The 12,455-nt window shown below is 39.5% G+C and overlaps 1 protein-coding gene across 3 annotated transcripts; it reads left to right on the top strand.

Moving 5' to 3' along the window:
• The first annotated feature begins 1,102 nt into the window (after positions 1-1,102).
• Positions 1,103-10,812, top strand: psme3ip1 (proteasome activator subunit 3 interacting protein 1). 3 transcript variants are annotated; one of them, XM_042412391.1, is made up of 8 exons: positions 1,103-1,207; positions 3,658-3,794; positions 3,906-4,004; positions 5,131-5,252; positions 8,231-8,370; positions 9,012-9,094; positions 9,692-9,898; positions 10,374-10,812. In XM_042412391.1, exons 2-8 carry the CDS (start codon positions 3,668-3,670, stop codon positions 10,376-10,378), a joined length of 783 nt encoding a protein of 260 aa, XP_042268325.1. In that variant the 5' UTR covers positions 1,103-1,207; positions 3,658-3,667; the 3' UTR covers positions 10,379-10,812. The 3 variants fall into 3 exon arrangements, with proteins under 3 accessions (XP_042268325.1, XP_042268322.1, XP_042268324.1); XM_042412388.1 differs by lacking the exon at positions 10,374-10,812 and having other exon boundaries at positions 9,692-10,055; XM_042412390.1 differs by lacking the exons at positions 1,103-1,207; positions 10,374-10,812 and adding an exon at positions 1,569-1,589 and having other exon boundaries at positions 9,692-10,056.
• Positions 10,813-12,455: the final 1,643 nt, after the last annotated feature.

The following is a 12,455-nucleotide window of genomic DNA, read 5'->3' as shown; positions in this document are numbered from 1 at the left end:
AGTAAATATTGATACTTTTACAGACATTGCCATGCTCTGGTCACTGTAGGCTTCTTCTGAATTAATAGTAATGAGGGGATCTGAACCTGGACATTTTCCGTTAGCAGTTAAAGGTAAAATAGTCACAAACAACACTGTTCACCCATGTAGTTTGTTGCATTGCACCACATCTGGTCTTTTCTGCCACACCATGTCATTTCTATCACAGCACATATTTTTACATAAAATGTATAAAAATAACAGAGTCCCACTAATAATGCTTTATTGAAAATTGAGCAATTATGGTCACAATAGATTTACAGAATTTGAAAATAATTGTGCACTGTAAGAAAAAATGTCTGAAAGATTTCATTGATGCAGTTTTACATTGTTTCCCATGTAAACAATGGGAAAAATTATCTTTAAAATCCTGAAAATTCATGAATTTATATATTGGGGCAGATCAGTGTGAGAGATTTCCTGAAATATTTTGGAATGTCTGTAATTTTGTTTAAAAAAAATCTGTTATGTTGTATGATGGAAATTATTATTTCCCCTGAATGTTAGAATGAAATGCCAAAATTATATATTATTTTAAGTATTTTGTCACAATCAGGAAGTGTTTCTACACAGAATGGATTAATAAAGCATATCAATACATTTCTATAAAAATGGTTAGATTTTCAAAAAAAATCCCAGACCATAGTTGAAGAATTACCCATATACACATCCAAGAATATAATATATTAAATGGTAACCCATTTAAAGTGTATTCCTGCAGATGGCAGGTACTGCATGTCCTGCTACTCTACCAAGACAAAGAGCCAGTGGCTATGGGGCACAAAAAATGACAGAAGCATAAATAAATAAATAAATGCAGAAATGAATAATTAAATAAATAAATGTAGAAATACAGAAATAAATTAATGTAGAAATGTATAAGTAAATGAGTAAATTATTTATGGAAATGTAGAAAATAAATCCAATATATTAATTTAATTATGTCCTTTTCCATTAAAAAAAACATTTTTTAAACTTATTTATGTATTCAATCATTTATTCCTGCATTTATTCATTTGTTTATGCTTATGTCATTTTTTGTGCTCCGTAAGTGGCGTCAAAACGGAAAGAAAAGTCGGAACTAAAGACGCACGTCGGAAATCGCGACGAGACATTTTTAAAGTGACACAAAACGTCATTGATTTGGAGTATCGACTAGCCGAGCTTGGTAAGTTCAAGTGTCACAATTATTCTATGTGATATTGATATGAAATAGTCATAAGTTGATGTTCGAGTCTGCTCAGCATCTGAAAGTATTAATATTCTAACATGGCGGACTGACAGCTTTCCTGGATGCTAATGAAGCTAACGTTAGCCGTTTTGCAGCAAGCAAGAAAGGCACCTGCGTGTCCACAGCCTTACAGAACAACTATCTGAACCTCAGCAATAGATAACCAATGTATCTGACTGTTATATTGCAGATTGATTGTTGTATTGGTTGATTGTTACGTCGGTAGCCGAGTGTGTCCTCTATCTTAAAATGCTAGCCTTCTTAAGCGGCTAATGTTGTTATTGTTGCAGTGTACGGCTGGAAAGGTAACTGATACAAGGTAAAAGCTCAGATCTATTAAACAGACACCTGTCGTCACCTCATTACAAATTGTTTGTGGTATCCTTACTGGGTTCCTGAGCTGTTTTCGTTGAAGAGAAGTTCGTTAAATTGCTAATATCTTCAATTACGTGTGATGATTAAAGGTGGCCACAAGGGAGAGCCAAAACCTAACATGTTGACTTCAGATTAGCCTTTTAATATTTAAACATAACAGTACTAGAAACATAAGTGAAACATCTCCTCTCAGGGATGTGACCTCGGTTTATCTTTTGTAATTCATTTCTCCTGCTGAGAAAATACAGACGGGTGACAAATTAAAGGACAAACTGGTCCAGGTCTGAATGCTTGGCCCCTACAGTGAGGGGATCTGGTGGCTCTGTTATGCTTTGGGGGTGTTTTGCTGGCATGATTTGGGACCACTTGTCCCCTTAGAGGCAAGGGTCACTGCAAATCAATACAAAGTTGTTCTGAGTCATCACCTTTATCCTATGATGAAACATTTCTATCCTGATGGGAGTGGTCTCTTCCAGGATGCACCAATTCACAGGGCACGAGGGGTCACTGAATGGTTTGATGAGTATGAAAATCATGTGAATCATATGTTATGGCTTCACAGTCACCAGATCTCAACCCAGTTGAACACCTATGGGAGATTTTGGACTGACGTGTTAGACAGCGCTCTCCACCACCATCATCAAAACACCAAATGAGGGAATATCTTTTTGAAGAATGGTGTTCATCCCTCCAGTAGAGTTCAGAGACTGTAGAATAATTGCCAAGGAGCATTGAAGCTGTTCTGGTGGCACATGGTGGCCCAACACTTTGCTAAGATACTTTATGTTGTTTTTTCCTTTAATTTGTCACCTGTCTGTATATAAGTAGTGATTTTATGGGAAATACATGCTGCCAGATTATTCATGGATCTGTTTTGTAAAAATATGGGAAAAGCTCTCGCTTTCTGTGCAGCATTTAACTGCCTTTGACATTGCATTTGTGACATTATCAATATTGTGCAGCTTGTTTCAGTGAGAAGCCCTGCTTAAGTTTTCTATGGCTTACAGGAATTTCATTTTAGTCATACAGAAACTGAACAGAAGACATTTAAGAGTATGGTGGCAAAAATCCAAATGTCAGGAAAATTTTATTGATTCATTATTTTATTTTTGTCTAGATATGCAAGATATGCATGTGACCTGACATTACAGCAACAATCAGTCTTTTTAGAAGCTATTTTACTTACTTTCTTGTGCTTTTATGTTTTGATCACTGAAACATTACCATTATAAAGTCAAATTAATGTTGGATAGAGCTGCAACGATTGGTCGATTAATTGATTAGTTGCCCGCTATTAAATTAAGCGATTAATTGTTTGAAGTCATTTTTTAAGAAAAGATGTCCAAATTCTCTGATTCCAGCTTCTCAAATGTGAATATGTTCTGGTCTTCTATGACAGTAAACTGAATATCTGTGGGTTGTGGACAAAACAAGACATTTGAGGACGTCACCTTGGCCTTTGGGAAACATTGATCAACATTTGCACCATTTTCTGACATTTTATGGACCAAACAACTAATCGATTAATCGAGAAAATAATCATCATATTAACCATTAATGAAAATAATTGTTAGTTGCAGCCCATGTTTGATTGGTGAATATAGTAGTAACATGTTATTACCCTGTCCATTGGGAGTTGGCATGTTGATTTTGAAACTTTATTTCCTGTGCACCACTGAATCGTAGTCTGGGGTTGTTTTGAGCAGTTAACACTCACAGGTGATTAATGTGCAGTAGTCGATAGCGGTGGTTTTAAAGGATTTTGTAAATGGTGTTGCTCTGGGGACACAAGTTGAGTTTTAATGGATTAGATTGATTTATTCCCTCGTAGGACTACATAGCAAAAGAATAAATCAGTTGAATCCATGAAAATTGTCTGTATGGGTCCCCGGAGGAAAACCACTACTACAGACTTCCTCACCTAGTAGTCTATAAGGGCAGAGCAGAAAGACACTGTGTCCACTCTTGAGTAAAAAACATAGTTTAAAAAAAGCGTGTGTGTTCGTGTGTAGGTGTGTTGTAATGGCAGGGGGAGGGACAGCCGGCGTCGACCTCAGCAGGAAGTTTGTTTCGGAAGCAGAGCTTGATGAGAGGAGGAAGAAGAGACAGGAGGAATGGGAGAAAGTCAGAAAGCCTGATGACCCAGAGAGTAAGAACACACACATTAACACAGATCCAAAAGAGAAGAAGACAACACACCAAACCTCTACAATACACACAGCTGTGCACACATCCACGTATTTGTTTGTGTATTCCTCAGACGCCCCAGAGGAGGAGTATGACCCACGTTCCCTCTTTGAGCGACTTCAGGAGCAGAAAGACAAGAAGCAAGAGGAGTTTGAGGAGCAATTCAAATTCAGTGGGTCTTTGTCTCTGGGTTTCTCTTTGTTATAAGTGTCACTTTTCCTCTGCTGCTGAGTTAGTGGCTCAGTGTTATAAAGATCAGCAGTCATGACAAGGATATGTCAAAATGTCAGTTTTATTACGTGTTTAGCTACTGCTCTTTACTTTGCAGATAAGGATAGGTTTAGAAATATATTACTTATAATAGAGGCACAACAACAATTTACATTTACTCAAGTATTGTATTTGTTCTAGAGTATTTACATTTTATGGTACTTTTCCACTACATTTCAGAGGCAAATATTGTACTTTCTGTTCCATTACATTTATCTGACAGCTTTGGTTAGAAGTTACATCATAAAAATCATATTATATGCTTAAAATACTTGTCTAAAACTGTGTCTAGTTGGGGCCGCTTGTTACGTTTCACATGTCTGAGCTGTTAACAGTTTCACCAAAGACATCTCCCCTCTAAACTTCTCAAGTGATTCTATTTAATAACTCTTCAGGCAGCTAAATAGGAAGCTAAATGATCTATTATTTCACATTAAGCAAAAGACTTTAGCAGCATTTATTCTTCACATGTTTTGCAGCTGTCTGTTCCATTTTCATTGGTGCTACAAATGCCTCACTCAGTTAATGATAGTGAAACTGTAAATCTGTACATCTCTGATGACTTTACTCTGCCCCTGTTGGTTGGGTATTACTATTGTAGACTAGCTCTAGGTATCTTGTTCAGCTTATTTTAATTACTACCACGACTTAATCACAGAAATATTCATAGCCAACGGTATCTGTTTAAAGTTTTCTTGCCACTGCTCAGAAGTTATCCTTAGTTGAAAGTTTTTTCTGCATTTCACTGCAGATTTGCAGCTATGCAACACCATATCCTATCATTCCTTCCTTTATCATTTTAATAGTTTTTGGTAAAGAGATGGATTGGGAAATAACTCACACTTATTTATTTCAAGCAATCATAAAACAATTTTAGTACATTCAAACAATTCTGAAGGCAGCAGTGTTCAAAATGAACAATAAATGTCACACATCTATTAACAGTACACACGCTTTACTATCTTCATCCATGAAGTTTATCATTCGACCGCCATGTGTTGAGAGCATGTTTGTTTCCATGGTGACAGAGAACATGGTGAGGGGATTGGACGATGATGAGACCAGCTTCCTGGACGAGGTCTCCCGGCAACAGAGTCTGGTGGAGAAGCAGCGCAGGGATGAGGAGAAGCAGGAACTGTTGGAATACAGAATATCCTTTTTATTATGCGTTCATTTTTAAAGAAAACCTTTTATTAGCCGTTAGTATCACTCAATGATTATTTTCCCTTTCATCTTTTATTTCCCCTTTTAGTGAGCGATAACAGATTTTTGCAGGTTTAAAATAAGCAATGAGCCCTTAATTTGTCTTTTGTTATTTTGTTGTTTATGAAATGACAATTGGAAGAGATAAGTCATAGAGAAAAAAAATATCAAAACAAGTATCCATTCAAACTGATAATTAAACACTCAAACTGCCCCCAGAGCAAGGCAGTCAGATTCAATGCTTCCCCAAACTGAATACACATCAAATCCAATGCTAAAATTAAATTAAAATCAAAAAAGCATTTCAGTGCACCCCAGGATACTAGGATAGACACTATTTTATAGAAATAGTCATTCATTATATAAAATAGTATCTATCCTGGTATCCTAGTGTGCGCTGAAATGCTTTTTTGATTTTCTGTAATTTGCCCTGCATCAGCTGGCACCCAGGAGAGAGGCATCGCTGTGCACGGGGTATCTTTGGTTTTTTTACTAAAATAAACCTGTTAACACAAAATGTATCATCATACAGACCAGTAACAATAAAACTCAATAATTTGAATGATGCTGAGATTACCTGCCAACCCGCACGCTGCCCCACTGACCAGCATGCTTTTAAAACAAAGGAGAATTTTCATTTTTGTATTGCAGTGCAGTAGCTTTTCTGTAGACATTCCCTGCTGGGTTTCAGCTTTACTTTTCTAGCTCACTCACCCCTGTTGTGAAAATGTGACTTTATTGTTTGTGTCAGTGACAGGCGACTGTTGTGAGGTATCAGCTGGGCCAGAGATCTGTTAGTGCTGATGCAGTTAATACTTCCTGCTGAAAGAAGTTGATAGGAGTCATAAATTATTGTTGTACTTGTAACGATTATCTCATACATTGAGGTAGTCGATTAAAGAAGACAGATTGATTTTTTTTTTTTTTTTACTTGTGGGAATTTTACAGCATGATTTACACACACAGTAATATGTCTAATCTGACATAATGTAATAGATAAGAGCCAGGTGTCCTACAGTGAGTGTCCATTGTGATGAGTGTGACTGTAGTTTTCTCCATACAGTATATTGTGTAGAGTTTTCTCAGTAAGTGTTTCAGTGTATCTCTCTATGCTAAACAGTAAAGCTGTTTGCTGGTAATTTCGTGCACTTCATGCTGTTTACAACAGTTGAAGGGCTTGCATGCTGCTAATATGGGAGTGTCTTGGTCCGTGTATGATAAGCAGCTTTATGTGTGTTGGCAAAGACAGGCACATCTCCAATGTAGTCGAGCTCCTGCTGGCACTGCATCATTACACACACACACACACACACACACACACACACACACACACACACACACACACCTTCTACATATCCATGTGTCCATCCTCATGTATGATACCAGAGCCATGCTGTACATGAGTCATCCCACCTATAAACAGTGAAGGTATCTTTATCCGAAAGACAAAATTATTACAACCAATGTCAATTATCTTCTTGTTGTAGCTTAATATTCATTCAGGTATTGTTATTTTGTTTTGTTTTGCTCTAACCAATCAGTAGCAAGTGATGGGTCTGTCCAGTCCAGTCTGCGGTAACGGTTGCTAGGAGCAGTTAACTACATTAACTACGTTTCTTTGATCACATTGATCAAATAAATATGTCAGTCTATGAGTTGTTATTTCTGTAGGTTGACTTTAAACAGCTTGTACAGCTGATCCACATGCTTTTCTCATGAATGTAGTAGGAAGATTCCCCGCTCTTAATCCCTCCTTCTAAACTCTGATTGGGCAAAAGGAAGCCGCTATCAATGGGCGCAAGCGCTGAGCAAACCTTAGGCCTGGGTAGCAATTTGGAGGTCTGCAGTCAGCCTTTCTGTTTGCCAAATCCCATCATGTTTTAACGGTACTATCACTGCATTATGTAACCTCAGAATTTAGCCCATGAAAGAACCGTAGACATTTTTCTTTCATCAGAGTCATCCAGACACTGACTGTGCTCTTTGTTTCTTCTCTACATTACAGCATATACAGAAAAACAGACATATTTGCATTGATACAGTTACTAGTTTAGACTCGTTGTGTCTTAACAGTTGGTCAGTCTGTTGATCAGACCACCTAAATATAAACAGAACTCTTATAATCTATAGGTACTGTGCTTCACATCAAAGTGTAAATACTCTTACTATATGAAATTCTTGCATGTCCATGGTGCACATTTGACCATGTGTTCAGTAGTTTTTCTTGTTGCTTGTTGCTCTCTGTGCGTTTCATGTGTTCCTGTGTGTCACACTCTCTTTGTTTTTACGGACAGACAGGTTTCTGACAGGCGGGTTTATCTGCAGATGATGAAGAGAATGGGTTGTCGTGGAAACTGTATCATAGGCTGGTAACTACGGTGACGATTTAAAGCAGTCATTTGCTGCTGTGAACACAAAGTACATGCACACACACACACACACACAGGTGCAGACCTCAGTTAATGCAGTGAAAACTCAGAACTGCTCATTTATACCACACACATATCTAACGTCCCACGGTGTGTCTGCTGATCCGCGTCCACCTGTCCCTTTTGTCTTGAACCTTGAGTGCTCTGTCTTTGTGTGTCTCCCTGTCCAATGCTTCTCTGTCACTGCATCTCGACCCTATTTCATGTCCCCTGAGCTATGTCTTGTTTTAGGCTCTTTATCTGTGTCACTCTCTTGTCCCTCCTTCTCTCTCTCCACCTCTCTGCCTGAGTGCTTTTCTGTGCCTGTCAGAACAGTGTCACTTCTTCCAACACACTGATGGAGAGCTGTAATGGCTCCCCCTGAAGGGAGGAAAGGCTGCAACTTGTTGAACCGCTGCTGAATGGGTCGTTTGTTTCTTTCTGCCCATGAGCACCACTCTGTGTTCTCTCTCCAAGGCTCCATTATGGCTCATTCACCTTAACTCTGTACTGTCACAGTGCTCTAGCGAAGCAAGCGTCCGCTGACGGCCGCTCCGAGCCTGAAAAGAAGTCAGCACCTAAACATTCAGGGGCGGAGCAAAGGACCAGCCACCTGTCTCAGGCCCATTTATTGGCTGGAGCTGTCAAGAGACGCAGGTAGGTACACACAGACACACATCCTTTAAACCTGCATGTGTTCATTTTTTTGGCCACTTGGGGGCAGCAGAACAAGCGGTAAACAACATCAATATTTTATCAACTTGTAAAGCTCATATGGAGAACTTGTTAGCAAGCAGTTGCCTATTTACAAATGCAGCAGACACGACACACATTAGCATTCATTTGGAGTCGTGTTTGTGTTCACTTGATGAATATAAATCAAATTTTCACTCTCCTTTTAGCTCTTTTTTTGGTCCACCAACTGCGGAGGGAAATTAACTCCTAAATGTACCACTATTTCCAACAATTATTTACTAACCTTATCAGTCTGTCCTTGAGCATTGGAAAGGAAGTGTAAGTATGAGGATTTTTTTTGCTGAAAGCAGCAGCCAGTTGCAGCTGGAAGCGACGCGGATAAGAGCAGTGAGACCGAACTAAAACAATGAGCTGAAAGTCACTAACTAACAAAAACTCTGTAGCGCTGAGGGGAACTGCAGAGTCAATTGATAATTCTCTGTTGGTTTGTCACTGCAGTGGACCCCACTCGCATTGCACGTAATCCTTTGACCCATTGTTAATATGAAAATATTGATCAGAGCAGCTTTACATATTAAGAATCTCTTTGTTCTCTCAACCAGTTCGTCCCAGTCGTCAGACAGCAGTAAGAAACAGAAGGTGGAAATCACATCGGCAACAACAGGAAACGGAGACAGACACACAGGTGGGCTGCAGCCTGAGGCCTAAAAGGAGGAATATCTTTCTGTAGTGGGTTTTCAGCTGTTTTCCAAATTTTCAGATTTTGAGTTGTGCATCATTTTGACAATTCCTTGAATTTCTAAATGATATAACTATCAGACCAGGAAAACATAAACTCCTACACAGCTCACTGCAGCAAAGATTGTGTGTTTTTCTTCTGCTACAAGCTGGAATCAGTTATTATTGAAAAGGGCAACCAACGTTTTTTTATAGTATAAGTGTGATGTAGATTCATTGGAACCACTTTTACTCTTATTTTAAGCAGCTCTGCCTCATAATAGAAACCTAAGAAAAGAAACTCCACAAAGGCCTAAACCTGAGTCTACATAAAGCCCAGGGTTGGCTTGACCTTGTTTCACACTTTTGTTAATACCACTTTTCATCCAAGGCAGTTTGAGGGCCGGTGCCTAATCTCGAATCTGGTTTTCTTTTTCATTGGTTAGATAATCCACTGAGTTGCCTACTCTCTGCATTTTCATCTCTGACCTTTTTTAAGAAGAGCCCGATACGGTGATGTCTGCATGTACAAACTCTGAATCTGACTGTCTGTTGTGCTGTTCAGAACAGGAGGGAGGAGCAGGAGGAGAAGCAAGGGGAGCTGAAAATCAACAAACAGTCCCCGGCCTGACGGCGAAGACCCCCCCGGCTCCCCTGAGCTCCGGTCAAGGCGTGTTACATCTGCCATCAGCAGCCGTGTGTGTTGGAGTTTTACCAGGACTCTGGGTTTATTCCGGCAGCAGCGACTCTGACAGCAGCTCGGACAGCGAAGGTAGCGTGGACGCAATCATGTCGCCGTACCCCCGGCACAACAGGGCCTACAGATAGACACACAACTGCATCCATATCTACACACACACACACACACACACACACACACAAAAAGTCAGCAAAGCTAACCTCACACAAGATATGCACACACAGAGACAGATTAAAAGGTCAGACATACACACATATAGAGACACACACACACACACACACACACACACGACAGCCTACAGAAACACACACACACACCTAGCAAACATTTTCAGTATTCCTGTTGTTTTCACAGCTGTGAGTTGAACTGTTGCTCTTTGTCACCAGACAAAGTTCAGCCCAGTAATATAATCCTAATAAACAGTAAGATTAAAACCAATTTTAAACTCTATTCTGAACTAAATCTGTGTATCTATTTGTGGTTTTGCTATTGTGGCACTCAAACATGACACCTCCACCCTTCCTTCCCTCAATCACATCTCACGCAGTTTAAGCCGAGCAACCAATCCCGCACTGCCTACCCCGACGACATCCCGCCCCCCCTACACCCCCCTCCCAACCCAAGCCACAGCGACTGCAAGCTGTGCTTTTGGCTGAGGGAACAGTGATTGACAGCTGTGGAGCAAGGAAGAGACTGCTTAGACTGTGTCACATGACTCACACCTTTTTTAGCTATGAGCAGCAGAGGAGAGCGGAGAGAGAGAGCTGGGGCAGGACGCTTCTCGCTCTCCTCGGGTTAAATGCAAAGTCTGAATTATTTTGAACATATTATTTGTGTGATGTAATGTGTTTTCTCAACAGTAGTTTGTTTCAAAGTCACATCGTTGAGAGATGCTGGACTGTTTGCTGCTGTCTCAGGCGTTGGAGCTTTGTTTTGTTGGTCGAAGTCTGAGCAAAGTGAAATAAAGAGCTTTCCCTTGTACTGTGTCTTTACTGTGTCACAAAGAGCTTTTATTTGCAGGGTAATGAGACTGACATTTTTTTAAATATCAGAAAGCAATTATACATTGTAAACAGTGCATTAATTCAACTTTTTTTGGTCTGGTACTCATTAGGCACCAGCAGATACCACTTCCTTGGGTTAGTGGTTCTTAGCCGCTTCGGATTGTGATGAAGTCTACATCTGACCTCTTAAAGGTTAGGTTCACGATTTTTTAAGTCTGTCTTAAAACAATAGTCAGGTGCCCACAAGAACATTGAAACAGGCTTTGCTCGCTGTAATCATTCCTGCCGTACCTTTCTGTAAGGACTCACTGGAAGGATGCAGGTCTAGATTGTCCCTCTCACCTGTGGTGTTCCATAAGGATCGGTTCTCAGCCCTATCCTGTTTACCCTGTACATGCTCGCCCTTGGACATGTTATCAGCAGACATGGGATGTCTTTTCATCACTATGCTGATGATACCCAGCTGTACATCAAAAAGTCCTTCTGCAGCCATGTCATGCATCAGGAGGTAAAGCACTGGATGAACACAAATTTACTCCAGTTAAACAGCAGCAAAACTGAAGCTCTCCTTATTGGCACTCCACACCAGATTCATCTGAGGGCAGCACAGACCCTAAACTCTTAAAAAAAAAATGCCTAAAAATGTTTCTATTCAGGAAGCCTTTTTCATCTTAATTCATTACTATTTTTTTTACATCATGTGTTCTATGTTATTAATACTGTAGCACTTTGAGTTTCACTATGAATGAAAATGCGGTAAAAATAAAATGCATTATCATTTATTATACTTACCATTAGAAGATCTCTTCCTTAATCAGGCACTTTGAAGGTAAGTGACGGGTAACAAAATCCACAGTCCTTGATTCATGCAAAAGTTTATTTAAAAGTTTATCTGAAGTTAATACAAAGCTTCAGCAGTCTAAGTCAGACAAATAAAGTATCTTCCAAAATTACTTTTTTGTATCAAATTCCCCTTCTGTGTTTTCCTGTTGAGCTGCAGTGGAAGGATAGTCACAAAAAGATGGGATTTGGTCCAAAAAAGACAATTGTGAACTCTGAATGATATCCACCTGATATGGCTCATTTGGATGACTGAAACCTCATTACCTTCAGATAAACCTATGAATACATTTTAAACAAAAAGAAGGCTGTGGATTTTATCCCCATCACTTATATTGAAAGTGCATTATGAAGGGATCTTCTAATAATCAGTATGAACAGGAGGAATAATTACAGCAAGAAAAACCTATTTCAGTGTCCATTCAGGCTCCTGACTGTTGTTTTAAGACAGGAAAAACTGTGAATCTATCTTTAAATGGTCCATGTGGGCAGAAATTATGATTAATGAGCATCAACGATTCTTCCATTTCATTTGTTTCATTTGAAGGATTGGCGGCAAGAAGAGGTAAAAGTATCTAGTACTGTACAGCGCAAAAGGCAAAGCTAGAGACTAGTCAGAAAACATGTATTGATCCCTCAGATTTACCTTGGGACCTGTTGGGATCTTAAAGCCTGGGTGGGAACGACTGGATGAGGAAGAAGAAGAAGAAGAAAGTACTGAGTATGCGCCACAAGCAGTGTGTCATGTATGCGGTAAAGCTTAAAGAAAGCATTTATGTGACAGT

Source organism: Thunnus maccoyii, chromosome 5, assembly GCF_910596095.1.
Source record: "Thunnus maccoyii chromosome 5, fThuMac1.1, whole genome shotgun sequence".
In the NCBI taxonomy this organism is placed as follows: domain Eukaryota; kingdom Metazoa; phylum Chordata; class Actinopteri; order Scombriformes; family Scombridae; genus Thunnus; species Thunnus maccoyii.
This window is presented reverse-complemented; position numbering and strand designations above follow the sequence as displayed.

Coding starts and splice junctions, on each gene's coding strand:
- psme3ip1 (XM_042412390.1), top strand. CDS start 3,668: ATGGCAGGGGGAGGGACAGCCGGCGTCGACCTCAGCAGGAAGTTTGTT. Junction 4,005..5,130: donor TGAGGAGCAATTCAAATTCA/GTGGGTCTTTGT, acceptor CCATGGTGACAG/AGAACATGGTGAGGGGATTG. Junction 8,371..9,011: donor GGAGCTGTCAAGAGACGCAG/GTAGGTACACAC, acceptor TCTCTCAACCAG/TTCGTCCCAGTCGTCAGACA.